At 45.2% G+C, this 17758-nt stretch overlaps 1 protein-coding gene across 1 annotated transcript in view; it reads left to right on the forward strand.

Annotated features, from left to right (window-relative positions):
• Positions 1–1411: 1411 nt before the first annotated feature.
• The window catches only part of dntt (deoxynucleotidyltransferase, terminal), a 151106-nt gene continuing 134759 nt past the window's right edge, over positions 1412–17758 (forward strand). Inside the window, exon 1 of the mRNA XM_071380301.1 lies at positions 1412–1605. Within this exon, the coding sequence (XP_071236402.1) occupies positions 1412–1605 (194 nt within the window). The remainder of the gene's footprint in view (positions 1606–17758) is intronic.

Raw genomic sequence — 17758 nt, forward strand, 5'->3', positions numbered from 1 at the left:
TAAGACACTGGTGCCTTCATATGTATCTTATTATGTGTTTCTTATCATGTGTTTGTCATTGATACGTGTCTTGTCCTTATTGATGATGCTGAGTGATTAAACCATTTTCCAAGTTGGGATCAATAAAGTCATATTCTTCTCTCTACACCCTCAATTTGGAACAAAATAGTCCTAATCATTGACCGATGGGCCATGGCATACCTACCTACACGAGTGCAAATCTTCTGTATAAGGTATCTCAAGGGGATGGCTGACCAGGAATCCCATGTGAAGCTGTCAGCTAATTAAGTGTTGGAGCAGATGGTGGAAGCGTGGTCTGGACATAATGAGATGCAGGGATGGGGAGGTGGACTGGACGTTGTGGTTGGACAGCTGTGGGGGTCTTGTGAGGTGACCAGTATCCCAGCAGTCCCCTGAGGCAAGGTTTTGCTCTAACCTGCAGTCCAGAATCCTGATTAACAATAATCTAAATGCAACTTTTTCTGACCCAGATTCATTATTATTATTATTATTTATTTTTTCAGGGGGTAGATCAGCTTCAATAGTGCAGTAGACTCCAATCTCCCATATATATCTTTTTAAATATATATATATACCACCCCTCTCCTAATTGGAGTAAACTAATGGACAACAACACTTAGGCCTCTACTTCCAGCTTATACACAATGTATTTTACAATAGTTCACTTTTGATTGTTTTTAATCACATCCTTCAGCTTCCATACACCCCTCACATCTATCTCTGAAGCACATCCAGTTTGATTTCTATTTTGCCATATATTTTCAACTGTGCTGTTTCACAAAAGTTCTGAACCTATATATATTTTACGGACACAGTATATTTGACATTAGTTATCTTGTTGTTTTTAATCCCACCCTTCAGCTCCACTCAACCCCTCCCATCTATCTCTTAACACCATCCATTTTTGATTTCTATTTGCCATATATTTTTCAACTGTGCTGTGATGTTTCACAAAAGTTTCATTACTATTGATTACATGGCTTTGCTTTTCCTCTCTGGATTCTATGTGGACTAACTTTCGATCCATTCAATGTGGATTCATGAAGTCTCTCTAATACTGAACGTTTTATCTGTTGATTTAAAAAAAAATGTTTATCCTTGGTTGAACTCCGTTCACTGTCATTTTTTGGATGTTGGCAGTTGATCTCTGCCTAATAAAACCCAAATCATAAACACCTGTTGCTTTGCCAGAGGTTTCCTGTCAGCCAGCCTCTCAGAGACCTCATTCAAACTGCCAGTTTGTCCTTGTGTCGACAAATAAGAGCCCAACAATTGTGGCATCACCAAAACAAGGCAAGAAGTGCGGGGCACAACACAGACTAGCGTTAGAAAGTAGCAAAAACAAGTTCCATGTTCAGGTGCTACACTTTTTGAAGCTCATCCCAAAGAGATGATCCATGCAAGCATGCTACCACGTGTGAAGAAAAGGCCAAGGCCAGTTGAGGCTGTTGCTCGGGGTCAGGAAGAGGTCAAGTTCAATGAGGTGACGGTGTACCTGGTGGAGAGGAAGATGGGCAGCAGTAGAAGGAGCTTTCTGACCAGCCTGGCCAGGTCAAAAGGCTTTCGAGTGGAATACGTCCTCAGGTAGGCCAACCAGCCCATTCTCTTTCTCAAGTCAAATAGAGTCTCTTATTGTTTTTCCTTAGTGATCAAATAAAGGGATTGATCATGTTATGGTAGGCCCTATGTGATTGTTTGCCATAAGTTCCTGGTCATAGTTTTGCTGCTCTATGCCTGATTGTGAGAAGTTTCTTGGTGCAAAGTGAGGACATTGTGCATTTAGCAGAGAGCAAAGATTATTACTTGATCTCATATAATCCCATAACATATGTTTAACAAGACTTCCGATGCAAGAGAACCCACACAGACGGAATCGCCCACCAGCTACCACACCATAGCCTGTATAACAGAGCACCTAGCCACACGTTCATTTAAGGCTGCTTATACGGTTCCTCCATATGCCTCTCCATGCTAATAAGGATCCATTGTGCCATAGCTGGGTGGCAGAGAAAAACTGAGCTGATCGAGCTCAGCCAGGCAGACCCAGCTGTATGGGCCTGCCTGAGGGGCACCGGTGGGAGTAGCTGAGCTGGGAGGCTGTAGAACAGACCTGCTGCCAACGCCGCATCGAGCCAGGCTGGGGCTGATGGCAGCATTCCCAGAAACACAGCTTGAACGCTCCTACGGTTACACTTGGCTTGATACAATTGTTTGAAACAAACCACAGCTAGGAAGTAGACAGTGTGTGTGTGTGTGTGTGTGTGTGTGTGTGTGTGTGTGTGTGTGTGTGTGTGTGTGTGTGTGTGTGTGTGTGTGTGTGTGTGTGTGTGTGTGTGTGTGTGTGTGTGTGTGTGTGTGTGTGTGTGTGTGTGTGTGTGTGTGAGCATGCCTCAAACTGACATTCTACCTAGCAGACTATTTGATATCAGCTGCAACCATACATTTTTTTTTATATAGATACTGAACAAAAATATAAATGCAACATGCAGCAATTTGAACGATTTTACTGAGTTTCAGTTCATATAAGGAAATCAGTCAATTGAAATTAATTCATTAAGCCCTAATCTATGGGTTTCACATGACTGGGCAGGGGAGCAGCCATGGGTGAGCCTGGGAAGGTGGTAGGCCAACCACTTGTGACCCAGGCCCACCCACTGGGGAGCCGGCCCAGTCAATCAGAATTAGTTTTCCCCACAAAAGGGCTTTATTACAGACAGAAATACTCCTCAGAGTCGTTAGCTGTACAGTTGGCTGATCTCAGATGATTCCGCAGGTGAAGAAGCCGGATGTTGAGGTCCTGGACCGGCGTAGTTACATGTGGTCTGCGGTTGTGAGGCTTGTTGGACGTAACGCCAATTTCTCTAAAATGATGTTGGAGAGAAAAAACGTTAAATTCTCTGGCAAAACTTGAGACATCAGTGGCTTTCTGTTGTATGACAAAACTGAACATTTTAGAGTGGCCTTTTATTGTCACCAGCTCAAGGTGCACCTGTGGAATGATCATGTGTTTAATCAGCTTCTTGATATGCCCCACCTGTCATGTGGATGGATTATTTTGGCAAAGGAGAAATGTTCACTAACAGGGATGTAAACAAATGTTTGCACAAAATGTGAGAATTAAGCTTTTTGTTCTTATGGACATGTCTGGGATCTTTTATTTCAGCTCATGAAACATGGGACCAACACTCTACATGTTGAGTTTATATATTTGTTCAGTATATTTAACATCATGTAAAAGGTATTTCAAATACATTTTAAAATGTATGTAATACTTTAAACTGTATTCCAGAGATAAATATACTGTGCCTTCGGAAAGTATTCAGACCCCTTGACTTTTTCCACCTTTTGTTACGTTACAGCCTTAATCTAAAATGCATTTAGAAAAAATCTAATTTTTTTTTGCCTCGACACAGGATTGTGTCGAGGCACAGATCTGGGGAAGGGTACCAAAAAATGTATGCAGAATTGAAGGTCCCCAAGAACACAGGGGCCTCCATCATTCTTAAATGGAAGAAGTTTTGAACCACCAAGACTTTTCCTAGAGCTGGCTGCCCGACCAAACTGAGCAACCGGGGGGCGTTGGTTAGAGGGGTGACCTAGAACCCGATGGTCACTCTGACAGAGCTCCAGAGTTCCTCTGTGGAGATGGGAGAACCTTCCAGAAGGACAACCATCTCTGCAGCACTCCACCAATCATGTCTTTATGGTAGAGAGGCCAGATGGAAGCCACTCCTCAGTAAAAGGCACATGACAGCCCCCTTGGAGTTTGCCAAAAGGCACCTAAAGGACTCTCAGACCATGAGAAACAAGATTCTCTGGTCTGATGAAACCAAGATTGAACTCTTTGGCCTGCATGCCAAGCGTCACATCTGTAGGAAACCTGGCACCATCCCTACGGTGAAGCATGGTGGTGGCAGCATCATGCTGTGGGGATGTTTTTCAGTGGCAGGGACTGGGAGACTAGTCAGGATTGAGGGAAATATGAACGGAGCAAAGTACAGAGAGATCCTTCATAAAAACCTGCCCCAGAGTGCCCAGGACCTCAGACTGGGGTGAAGGTTCAGCTTCCAACATGACAACGACCCTAAGTACACAGCCAAGAAAACACAGGAGTGGCTTCGGGGCAAGTCTCTGAATGTCCTGGAGTGTCCCAGCCAGAGCCGGACTAGAACCCAATCAAACATCTCTGGAGAGACCTGAAAATAGCTGTGCAGCGACGCTCCCCATCCAACCTGACAGAGCTTGAGAGGATCTACAGAGAAGAATGGGAGAAACTACCCAAATACAGGTGTGCCAAGCTTGTAGCATGTGATGTAGACGCTGGGGGTCGAGAGGCAGGTGCAGGTGGTAAGATTAATATAACAAAGAACATGGAATGAGCATCTTGACATGAAACACAGAAACAATTTTGCCTTGGGAGAGAACCTGAGGGAGTGCCAGATAAAGGGGAGGTAATAAGTTGGGTAATAGAGTTTAGGTGTGACTCCTAATGAAGCACAGGTGCTAGTAATCATTGATGCCAGGTGCGCATAATGATGCTTACCAGGACCAGTGGTTAGTAAACCAGCGACGTCAAACGCCGGAGGGAAGGAGCAGGAGTAGACGTGACAGTACCCCCCTGTGACGGCTCCAACGGATTATGTTGAGATCCAGAATGTCCTCCACCGGATTCCAACTCTGCTCCTCTGGGCCATACCCCTCCCAGTCCACCAGATAATGGAGCCGACCGCCACGGTATCGGGAGTTAAGTAGGGATCTGACGGCATAGGCGGGACCTTCCTCGACATCCAGGGGGGGTGGAGAGGTGTCGTAGGGGACAGCATCAGCCAGGAGACCAGGAACCACCGGCCTGAGAAGGGAGACATGAAAAGAAGGTGAGATACGGTAGTCACTGGGAAACTGTAACCTATACATCACCTCGTTGACCCTCTGGAGAACCTTGAACGGCCCACAAACCGGGGGCTCAGCTTCTTGCAGGGCAGGCTGAGTGGGAGGTTCCTGGTAGAGAGCCAGACACAATCCCCAGGATGGAACACGGAAGTCTTACTGCGGTGGCGCTCTGCCTTCACCTTCTGATGGTGGACGGCTTGCTGGAGTCTCGCGTGAGCCAGTTCCTCTTGGACCTCCTTGCGCAGTCCTCTTCTGAATAGCGTACGAAGCGCCTGCTCATTCCATCCTCTGGATGCTGCTACTGTCCGGAAAGTGAGGGTGTACTCGGCAGCAGTCTGGTCCTACTTCCGTAGTTGGCGTAGGCGCTCAACCCCTCTCTGCCCACCGGTGGATGATCGAAGATATCTCTGAACAGAGCCATGAACCCCTCATGTGAATCCAGCTCCTCCTCTCCTTTCTCCCAGACGGCCGTGGTCCATTCCAACGCTCGCCTAGTCAGCAGAGAGGGTGGGACAAACGGGCATCGCTGACCTGGGCGGGTTGCTGAATGGGCTGGTGTGCTGAGTCAACTGGTGGCAGAGTATCCTCTGCTAGTTGAAGGCAACGCCTCAAGCAGTTTTGAAGATTGCTCATTAAGAAATGCTAGCGGCCATAACTGAAGCCAAACGAGAGTTGTCCTGGGGGTGTGGTTTGATGTGAGTGTGTTATGTTCGCATATTGTACCCTGGTAGGTACTGTTGTTTGTCCCTCCTGAGTCACTGTAGCAACAACATAGCCACTTCCTTAAAATAGTCAAGAAATCATGAAATCTGTAATTAATTTAGACGTTTTTGCCGAGGAGGTTTTAGTTGTACAATTTTACATTTCGCTAAGTTGTTTGGTGCAGTATTTCTCAAGTAAAAAAATGTGCATGAAAAACTAGTAAGTTTGGGAAAGTCTGGCTGCGTACTCAGGACTGATTTCTGAGATACATAACATGTCTACAACTTCATCATCTGCAAGCTGTCAAACTATTGAAATAAAGCACAAGCTTAACACTGTTTATCAGTGTCCCAAATCACTTGCTAGCTAGCTATGTTCCAACTCTGTTTGTCAATGAAGATAGCAAGTAGTAGCTAGCAGGCACATTGAGCAGCCAGGCCACAATCACCTAATCAAGTCACTGGCGAGTGGCCATTTCGTTTTTTACAACTTTCTCACTATCTATTACCAGAGTGTGAGTCTGTCTGGCAGTGTTTAATAGGGAATCATGTTACAAAATCGTTCGCGCGGGAGACACACGCAAGATTGTTCACGAATGGGTTTTGGACAAGTTGCAGTTGGGATACAAGTGCGCTCTGATCAGCTCAATTCTCATTTTGACCAAAAAAGTGGCAGATTCGAGTGATTGACACTATCAAACACATCAGCAAGTGACCATTCCATAAAGGGCTTAGGGCAAAGGGTTATTTCAGCATAAAATTGCGATGTGTTGTCTTATGTAAACAAGTCTGAGGCACTGCATATTGGGCAAGTCTATCTCACTCTCTGGAGTTTCTGGCTGCTATGCTTGGATAGAGTGTGCGCAGCTGATAGAGCAGAATCAGCACAGCTGCTTCTCTCATGTTAGTGGGGACTGGGCAAGTGGGCATGATCGTAATCCATAGACAACCTTCCAATAAATCATGATGAACTCACTTACAAATCTCAGTTTTGGACGAGACTGATCTATTTACACTTTGTAGTACATCTGACACTATAATTAATGTTTCTGACTCAAATCGACGCAACCTAGGCTTTTTCAAAGCAGAGAAGTTGGTTCTAAGGGGCAGTTGACCATTCAAATTAGGGACGGACGTCAATGAATTACTAATTGTAGTGGCTTCCTTTCCTCTTTACCTTAGCCACTGACCTAGCCTGAAGCGGGGTTGTTTCGTACGCATACAGTTCACACTCAAGGTTTCCAAACGGCCAACACATTCAATGAGATCCAGGGATATGGTGCAACAAAACGGTTTATTCTTCTTATATATAACAAAAAAAATGATTCTCCAATCAACTTAAAGCATAGATTACTTGACATGGAAAAGACATAATATGACCTGTTTGTATGTCTGTCTGTCTGTATGTCTGTATGGTCAAAAAACTATACCGCTCCCGCGTCTAGCAAGGACTCCTCCCCCGAAGGCCCAACTTCCTGCCTTTATCCTAACAGACTTACCACAGACCAATGAATGGGCAAGAGGGGGGGCCAAAAACTAAGTTACACTAACAACAAATTAATATATCTCAATCAGGTAAATATAAATCATAAAGGTACGTACCTAATATTTCATCATATACATTAATATTTAATATATTTACACAAATGTACATGGAGCTCTGTATGTTCTGTCTTTTATACAAATATGTCCAAATCGGCTCTAACATACCAGCCCCTAAATGTTAACTGCACTGAATGCACAACAATTACTTAATACTCAAACGTAGAGCCAATACACAAAACATTCTGTACCAGAGCACTATTACAGTTCACAGTTATATACAAATATACAAGGTCCCATATAGGAAAATAGTCCATAGATCTCAGTCTGACTTGAAGTGTTCAGGTGTTCAACTTCCAAAAATGTCAAGATTTTGACATCCAAAAATGTATGACTACTACAAAGAATGTAAGAGTACGACATCAGCGAATCAGAGGTGCACGTGATTCAAAGATGGAGCACTGTGTATGTGTGTGTGTGTGTGTGTGTGTGTGTGTGTGTGTGTGTGTGTGTGTGTGTGTGTGTGTGTGTGTGTGTGTGTGTGTGTGTGTGTGTGTGTGTGTGTGTGTGTGTGTGTGTGTGTGTGTGTGTGTGTGTGTGTGTGTGTGTGTGTGTGTGTATGTATGTATGTATGTGTATATATATCTCACTCCGTCGCCTCAAGGAGCAGACATAGTTTATTTATAGGCCTCTGTAAGATACTGGTCTTGGTCTTAACCATGATGCTCCGGACAAGACCTTTGGCCCCTGGCAAGGCCTCCACCACATGCCCCATTAGCCAAGAGTTCCTTGGGGTGGTGTCATCGACGATGACCACAAGGTCACCAGGACTGAAGTTTCTCTTAGTTTTGTTCCACTTGTTCCGCTCCTGCTTAAGTGGAAGATACTCCCTGATCCATCTCTTCCAGAAGAGGTCAGTGATATATTGTACTTGCTTCCATCTCCTTCGTGAGTACAGGTCGCTTCTCTGGAATAGTCCTGGTGGCAGGACTGGCTTTGCTTTCAGATGAAGCAGATGGTTCGGAGTCAGGGGTTCTAGATCATTAGGGTAATTTGTTACAGTAGTGATTGGTCTGTCGTTCATAATTGCCTCAACTTCCCACAAGGCTGTCTGCAAAGCCTCATCATCCAGTACTTGCTCTTTAAGGACTGAATAGAGGATCTTTTTCTCCAGTCGGATCAACCCCCATGGTGGGCTCCAGAGGGAGGATTGAATGACCATGTCACTCCTTCCTCCAGTAATTCATTTTGAATCTTGTTGTGATCCAGCTCTTTCAGAGCTTCTCCTAGCTCTCTGTGTGTTCCAACAAAGTTGGTGCCATTGTCTGTTCTGATACTTGTTACTGGGCCCCTTCAACAGATGAACCTGCACAGGGCATTGATGCAGGAATTAGTATCCAGATAACTAGCAACTTCTAGATGGACAGCTCGACTCACAAGGCAAGTAAAGGTCACACCATACCGATTCACATGAACGCGGCCTCACTTCACCTCTATGGGGCCAAAGTAATCTATGCCCACATGGGTGAAAGGTGGCAAATCAGGTGACACCCGATCTTTGTGGAAGGTCGGCCATCTTCTGTTCTCCAGGTCTAGCTTGCATCCGCCTGCAGAAGACACAGCTCTTAAGGATCTTCCTTGCTAAGGAGTTGGCACAGGGTATCCAAAATCGCTTTTCTGCTTCATCTAGGTCATCCACAGACAGACGTTATTTTCCAAACGTCAGTTTGAACTTGTCAATTTGTTCCTTCAGTGAGTTTGTTAAACTCTGATCTGATCCTGGATCAGTTTGTGTGAGAACCTTCCTTTTCTGGCTTAACTGTAGAAGAAGTCTCTTCAGTTTCACTATCCAGGCAACTGCTTTCTTCAAGCTGTTCCATGTTGAATAGTACTCAATCAGTTTGCTGGTTGGACTCTTTTCTTCCACACATGTACTGTTTACGATTACGTCTTTTCTCACCTCTGGATCATCCGGAGGGATGGAGCCAAGCTCCTCGGGGACTTTCGGCCATTGCGTTTCTGGTTTCTCCAGGAATTCTGGTCCTTTGCACCATCTCTTTGAGTTCAGGAAAGTTTCAACATCTAATCCTCTTGAGGCATCATTGGCTGGGTTGTGTTGGGAGTTCAAATACCTCCACTGTTTTGCTTTCGATAGGTCACGGATCATAGCAACCCTATTAGCCACAAAGGTATTGAATCTCTTGGTATCGTTGCGGATGTATGTGGTGGTTGTTCCACTGGATATCATAAGGTGAATGCACCAATTTGTAAGTCGCTCTGGATAAGAGCGTCTGCTAAATGACTTAAATGTAAATGTAAATGTAATGTATTTTAGCACAGACTGGCTGTCTGTCCAGAAAGTTGACTCCTCAAGTTCAATCTGGAGCTCCAACCTTAACATCCTGTCCACTCGCATTGCCAATGTTGCTGCAGCAAGTTCCAGTCTGGGGATCGTCATCTGCTTGAGTGGAGTCACCCTTGATTTCCCCAGTATGAATGCGATGTGGACCTTTTCCATACCGTTTGTGAACCTAAGGTAGTTTGCCGTACCATAACCTTGTTCACTTGCGTCACCGAAGTGATGCAGCTGTGCGGTATTGACTTGACCAAAGTTCTCAGGCATCATACACCTGTCTATCTGGAATCTGGAGAGCTGTTCCAGCTCTGAGAGCCATCTCTTCCATGAAATAGAGTGTTCTTCAGGGATGACTTCGTCCCATTCACACTTTAGCTTGCAGAGCACTTGAAGAATTTGCTTTGCCTTTAATGCGAATGGGGCGAGGAAACCTAATGGATCATAAATAGAGCCGACAGTTGAGAGAATACCTCTTCTTGTAAGGGGTCTGTTCTTGACAGTGACTCGGAAGGAAAACGCATCACTTTCAATGTTCCATCGGATTCCAAGTGCTCTTTCAACAGGCAGCTTTTCTCTGTCCAGGTCCAGTTCTTTTATCTGCTTGGCTTTGTGTTCATCAGGGATAGAAGCCAGCACAGTGCGGCTGTTGCTGACCCACTTGGTCAATTTGAATCCACCCTGAGAGCACACATCCCTGAGGTTTTTTGTGAGAGCTATGGCTTTTTCTTCTGTGGACAGTCATCAACATAGAAGTTGGACTTGACTGTTTGAATCACCTCTTCATCGTACCTCTCACAGTTGTCTTCTGCAGTCTTTCGCAGTGCAAAGTTTGCACAACTTGGAGAGGATATAGCACCGAAAAGATGTACCGTCATTCTGTACTCCTCCAATGTTTTGTTAGTATCACCATCCGGCCACCATAGGAATCGCAGGAAGTTTAAGTCATCTCCATGGACACGTACTTGATGGAACATTCCTTCTATGTCTACCATCACGGCAATGTGCTCTTGCTGAAATCTTAGCAAGACTCCTATAAGCTTGTTTGCCAGGTCAGGGCCTTGAAGGAGTTCACTGTTAAGAGATGTAGCTTTATAGGATGATGAACAGTCAAACACCACTCGTATTGTTCCTTTGTGCGTATGGTGAACGCCATGGTGTGGTATGTACCATACCTTGCCTTTCTCTCTGAGGAGCTGTTCTTGTGGTACCTTCTCGGCATAACCTTTTGTAATCATCTCTTCCATGAAGCCTTTGTACTCTGCAGCGTAACCTTTGTCCTTCTTGAACTTCCTGGTAATATTTAGAGCCCGCTGCTTTGCCATGTCATGATTGTTTGTCAGGACTACATCTTTGTTGCAAAAGGGCAACGGTAAGTAGTAGTGGCGGTCTTTGAGGGTTATGGAGCTTGATACTATCTCCATAAACTTACGATCCTCAGCTGACATCTCACTTTTCTCTTCATACACTCTCTCAGGGAAGTCATGGTTGTACTGATTTACAAGAAGAACCCCCAGGTCGGCCATTGAGATACGATTGGCCATCACCGTAGGACACCCAGATTCTTCTGCCATGGTACAATTGTTAAGAGGACCGTTCATCACCCATCCAAAGAGGGTTTTCACTGCATACAGTCCGTTGCCTTGGCTATTTATGATTTGCCAGGGTTCCATTGCCTTTGGCGCATTTACGCCAATCAGGAGTTCGACGTCGGCATCAATTTCCTTCAACTGAACCTCTTTCAGGTATGGCCACCTTTTGAGATCTTTCTGAGTGGGAATGTTCTCTCTTGTCACTGGGATCTTATTTTGGGTGTAGACCTTTGGTAATGCAATAAATGTGTTGCCTTCCACATTGCCAATCTCTAATCTAGATATCTCGAAGCTCTTGGTAGGAACTCTCATGCCCCATTGTTCGTAGCAGAATTTCAGTCTCACTGCATTTAGCTTTCAGCTGCCTCATGAGTCTCTCTGTACAAAATGTTGCTGAGCTACCAGAATCGAGAAACGCATAGGTCAACCTCTCTGGGATATGTGGGACGGTAGCGTCCCACCTCGCCAAAAGCCAGTGAAAGTGCAGGGCGCCAAATTTAAAACAGCTAAAATCTCATAATTAAAATTCCTCAAGCATACAAGTATTTTACACCATTTTAAAGATAAAATTCTCGTTAATACAGCCACAGTGTCTGATTTTAAAAATGCTTTACAACGAAGAACTACTGAACGTAGTTGTGTTCATCAGGGATAGAAAAACGATTATGTTAGGTCACCACCAACTCACAGAAAAACATAGCCATTTTTCCAGCCAAAGAGAGGAGTCACATAAAGCACAAATAGAGATAGAATCAATCACTAACCTTTGATGATCTTCATCAGATGACACTCATAGGACTTCATGTTACACAATACATGTATGTTTTGTTCGATAAAGTGCATATTTATATCAAAGAATCTCATTTTACATTGGTGCTTTACGTTCAGTAGTTCTAAAACATGCAGTGATTGTGCAGAGAGCCACATCTATTTTCAGAAATACTCATTATAAATGTTGATGAAAATATAAAAAATAAGTGTTACATATGGAATGAGAGATGCACTTCTCCTTCATGCAACCGCTGTGAGATTAAAACATTTTTTTACGGAAAAAGCAAACCATGCAATAATCTGAGTACAGCGTTCAGACAACAAAGCAGCCAAAAAGATATCCGCCATATTTGGTGGTCAACATTAGTCAGAAATAGCATTATAAATATTCACTTACCTTTGATGATCTTCATCAGAATGCACTCCCAGGAATCGCAGTTCCACAATAAATGTTTGTTTTGTTCGATAATGTCCATAATTTATGTCCAAATAGCTTCTTTTGTTAGGGCGTTTGGTAAACAAATCCAAAAGCGCGTTCTGGTCCAGCCGAACGTCGGACGAAAAGTTCAAATAGTTCCGTTACATCCCGTAGAAACTTGTCAAACTAAGTATAGAATCAATCTTCAGGATGTTTTTTATCATAATTCTTCAATCATGTTCCAACCGGAGAATTTCTATGTCTGTAGAAAAGCAATGGAACGAGAGCTAACTCTCTCGTGACCGTGCCTCAGAGCCTGTGGCACTCTGCCAGACACCTGGCTCATTCCTCTCTCATTCGGTCCCACATCACAGTAGAAGCCTCAAACAACGTTCTCAAACAATCTCCATACAACGGATCCTGCAGTATTTTGGCCTGTTTTTCCATGAACGTCTCAAGGTCACCGAACTGGGCCCTCAGGTGGCTTCTCTCTAAAATATCACATGCTGTAGACCTCCATTTTGCCCTTAGTTTGTAGGGAAGATTAAGCTCTTCCATGTTCTATAGGTCTTGCATAGGGTTACAGAAACCTTTAAGATAGAGTGCATAGCCACCCAGTCCCTTTCCATCATCCGGTTTGATGTTTGTCCAGTTCCAAGCTTTTTCCATGTAAACAGTTGTGACTTTGATTTCATTGCCAAAGTGTTCCTTTAACAACCTCTTAGCCTCTGCATAGCCTCTTCTGGCTTCCATATGCAGACAACTACGGACCAGATTCTTGGGCTGACCAGAGGTGTACTGTTCCAAGTAATAGAGCCTATCCTGGTGACTGCTTGTCTCATCTTCTATACCATGCTCAAATGCACGCATGAATGGCCTAAAGTTTAGAGGATCACCGTCAAACATAGGTATCTCCCTAACAGGTAGTGTGGCCTGTTTGTGCTGTAGTACAAGGAGGTCAGCAAATTTCATTCTGCCTTTGCATGACAGTAGAGAGGTTATCATGGCTGGAATTATGGCTGATACCCGCAGTGTTGATCCTGTGTTGATTACTAGACCTTGCTGTTGGCTGCTGAACGGTGTGGTTTATGACTGTTTTCTGAATAGGTTTTGATGGCTTTGTGGTCAGTTGTTGTAAAACTCTTTGTAGTGGGGTCTTTGGAACTGCACCTAATGCAGCAAACTCAACAGGTGATGGTTCAGGTTCCTCATAGACCTCGGGTTCCGGGTTCTCAAAATAAGAGTTCATTCCATCTTCTTGGCTTAGTAAGTGGGCTGCCACAGCATGGGATTGACTCAACACTCTCCAGGACCTTCAGTTTGACATTATATGCTGCTATGTCCGTTTCCAGTGCCATTTCTTCCATCCTAATATTCAGTTGAGCTTTCTGTTGTTCCATTTGAGCTTTCTGTTGTTCCAGTTGAGCTTTCTCCAGTTCCAATGCATGCTTGTCCTGTAATGATGCTTGGCGAGATAGTAGAGCTCGTTCTACCTCAGCTTTTAGGCGTGCAGAGGACACTGAGAAAGCAGTCTTAGAATACTTCGTTTTACTTGATGTTTTTGACACATTGGAAATGTTGTCGTATGGTTCAATGAGCATTTGTGGCTCAACTTCAGCCTTTTTCCATATTTCCACCTCCTTCAGGAAATGTTCATAAGTTCTCATTCTTGGTTGATAATAGGTAATGCTCTCCTGTTCCTGTTCCTCCTCTGTGACCAGCTCTAGCACAGATTCATGAGCATTCTTAAAGTCATTGAGAACAGCATCAAATGCTTCAAGACTCTCATTCTCAGTTTCAATGTTTCCTCCATCAACAAGAAGGACTTTTATTTCATTAATTCTGCGTGTACACACTCCAAGTTTGCCTCTCCGGGCTGCATAGAGTGAATTTAGATGCTCCTCTGCCCTCTCCAGTGGAGTCTTATTTGGGATTTCATCCTCCATCATTCACTTTTAGTTCACTCAATTAACAATGTCACAGTTGTTGGTTTGATTGTTAAACGTAATGCCCCTTTAGACCTCCTTTAATGCTTTAAAACACAGTGTTCCATTTCAGCAAATTAACCCATTTTGAATTGAACATGTGCAAGTTCGATATTTTAGATGCGTTTTCAACATTTCATCCCATTATAAGTTTTGTCCCTTTAATGAAGTTTAAACACGCAGTATCTTTAGATCCTTAAGTTGAAAAATCGGAATGATTGAATTCTCCATGTGGTCTATATTAAAGGGCAATTCATTTAATAAAACAAGTTTTTAATAAAAATATAATATTGCTGCATAGTTTCTATTTATCATTATAGAAGGCACTCATTTCCGGGAACAACCCAGTACATGTTAAGTTCTGCCTGTTAGATGTTTGTCACGATCGTCTTGAGGTGAAAGAGTGGACCAAGGCGCAGCGTGATACAAATACATCTTTTATTTAGAAGAGACGAAAACACGAAATGAACACTTTTACAAAACAAAAACAACAAACGACCGTGAAGCTACAAAACGAAAGTGCACACAAAAGCTACTAACGTTTAGACATAGACAATTACCCACACCAGCCTAATGCCTATGGCTGCCTTAAATATGGCTCCCAATCAGAGACAACAATAAACAGCTGTCTCTGATTGAGAATCAAACCAGGCAACCATAGACTTTCCTAAACACCTACACTGAACCCAACCCCATACACTCTACAAAACCCCCTATACAATACAACCACCCAAGACGAGACAAATACACACAAATATCCCCCCTGTCACACCCTGACCTAACTAAAATAATACAGAAAACAAAGATAACTAAGGCCAGGGCGTGACAGTACCCCCCCCCAAAGGTGCGGACTCCGGCCGCAAAACCTGACACAGAAGGGGAGGGTCCGGGTGGGCCTTCCTACGGCGGCGGCTCGGGTGCGGGACGTGGCCCCCACTCCACCATAGTTAATACCCGCTTTGGTGGCTCTGGCAGATTCTGGCTGATTGGCGGCTCTGGCAGATCCTGGCTGCTCTGGCAGATCCTGGCTGACTGGCGGCTCTGGCAGATCCTGGCTGGCGGACGGCTCTGGCTGCTCCTGTCTGGCGGACGGCTCTGGCTGCTCCTGTCTGGCGGACGGCTCTGGCTGCTCCTGTCTGGCGGACGGCTCTGGCTGCTCCTGTCTGGCGGACGGCTCTGGCTGCTCCTGTCTGGCGGACGGCTCTGACGGCTCGGGACAGACGGGCGGCTCTGACGGCTCGGGACAGACGGGCGGCTCTGACGGCTCGGGACAGACGGGCGGCTCTGACGGCTCGGGACAGACGGGCGGCTCTGACGGCTCGGGACAGACGGGCGGCTCTGACGGCTCGGGACAGACGGGCAGCGCAGGCGGCTCTGGACAGACGGATAGCGCAGGCGGCTCTGGGCAGACGGATAGCGCAGGCGGCTCTGGGCAGACGGACAGCGCAGGCGGCACTGGGCAGACGGACAGCGCAGGCGGCACTGGGCAGACGGACAGCGCAGGCGGCACTGGGCAGACGGCAGACTCTTTGCCGGCTGAGGCGCACAGTAGGCCTGGTGCGTGGTGCCGGAACTGGTGGGACCGAGCTAAGGACACGCACCTCAAGGCTAGTGCGGGGAGCAGCAACAGGACGCACAGGACTCTGGAGACGCACAGGAGGCTTGGTGCGTGGTGCCGGAACTGGTGGTACCGGGCTGGAGACACGCATCATAGGGCGAGTGCGTGGAGGAGGAACAGGGCTCTGGAGACGTACTGGAAGCCTGGTGCGTGGTGTAGGCACTGGTGGTACTGGGCTGGGGCGGGGAGGTGGCGCCGGATATACCGGACCATGCAGGCGTACTGGCTCCCTTGAGCACTGAGCCTGCCCAACCTTACCTGGTTGTATGCTCCCCGTAGCCCGACCAGTGCGGGGAGGTGGAATAACCCGCACTGGGCTGTGTTGGCGAACCGGGGACACCATGCCTAAGGCTGGTGCCATGTATGCCGGCCCGAGGAGACGCACTGGAGACCAGACTCGTTGAGCCGGCTTCATGGCACCTGGCTCAATGCTCAATCTAGCCCTGCCAGGTGCATGGTGCATGATCATTCATTGTTTATGGTTCATTGAACAAGCATCGGAAACAGTGTTTAAACCCTTTTCAATTAAGATTTGTGAAGTTATTTGGATTTTTACGAATTATCTTTGAAAGACAGGGTCCTGAAAAAGGGACGTTTCTTTTTTTTGCTGTAGATGGAAAAAAGCTGCCCTTGAAACAGTCTTGATATGTTTGTCAAAAGAGAGATCAGGGTCCAGAGTAACGCTGAGGTCCTTCACAGTTTTATTTGAGACGACTGTACAACCATCAAGATTAATTGTCAGATTCAACAGAAGATCTCTTTGTTTCTTGGGACCTAGAACTAGCATCTCTCTTTTGTCCGAGTTTAAAAGTATAACATTTGCTGCCATCCACTTCCTTATGTTAGAAACACAGGCTTCCAGGGAGGGCAATTTTGGGGCTTCACTATGTTTCATCGAAATGTACAGCTGTGTGTCGTCCGCAAAGCAGTGAAAGTTAACATTATGTTTCCGAATGACATCACCAAGAGGTAAAATATATAGTGAAAACAATGGCGGTCCTAAAACGGAGCCTTGCGGAACACCGAAATGCATGTTGCTTTGTCAGAGGACAAACCATCCACAGAGACAAACTGATATCTTTCTGACAGACAATATCTAAACCATGACAGAATATTTTGGGGATTATGGCTAGGCAGCTACTCAGTAATGTGTTGTGTTGGATTTGCCCCAAACCTAGGAACATACAGATATGTTCCTAGCCCTGAACATAGGACTTTGCATTTAGGCCTAAAGTGTATTCCTGTGCCATGTTTTTTTGCAGTATTACTTTAGTGCCTTGTTGCATGTTTTGGAATATTTTGTATATTTGTGCTCTTCTTTTCACTCTGTCATTTAGGCCATTATTGTGAAGTCCCTACAATGTTGTTGATCCGTCCTCAACTCTCTCCCATCACAGCCATTTAACTCTGTAGATGTTTAAAATCACCAATGTCCTCATTATAACATCACTGCGCAGTTTCATTCCTGTCCTGCTGCTCAGAGTGGTTTTATTTGGCCTCCCCAAAAATTATAATTAAAATTATAAAATCAAACAAAGAATTGTTGAATTTTCATTGTTGGACATCATTCTCAATAATACACGGCGACCATTTTTGTGCCAGAACTCTCCACACATATCAGCTATCAGGTGGAGAGGTGAGGAGTGATATATATGACAATTAGGAATGAGGGGGATGATTTGGTGGCCTTGGGCCAGGTTGGGAATTTAGCCATGACACTAGGGTGAACACCCCTACTCTTACAATAAGTGCCATGGGATTTTGAGTGACCAAAGAGAGTCAGGACACTCACTTTAGCGTCCCATCCAAAAAGACGGCACCCTACACAGGACAATGTTCCCAAATGTAATCAAGGTTCGAGATGATT

This window comes from Salvelinus alpinus, chromosome 32 (genome assembly GCF_045679555.1).
Source record: "Salvelinus alpinus chromosome 32, SLU_Salpinus.1, whole genome shotgun sequence".
Lineage (NCBI taxonomy): Eukaryota > Metazoa > Chordata > Actinopteri > Salmoniformes > Salmonidae > Salvelinus > Salvelinus alpinus.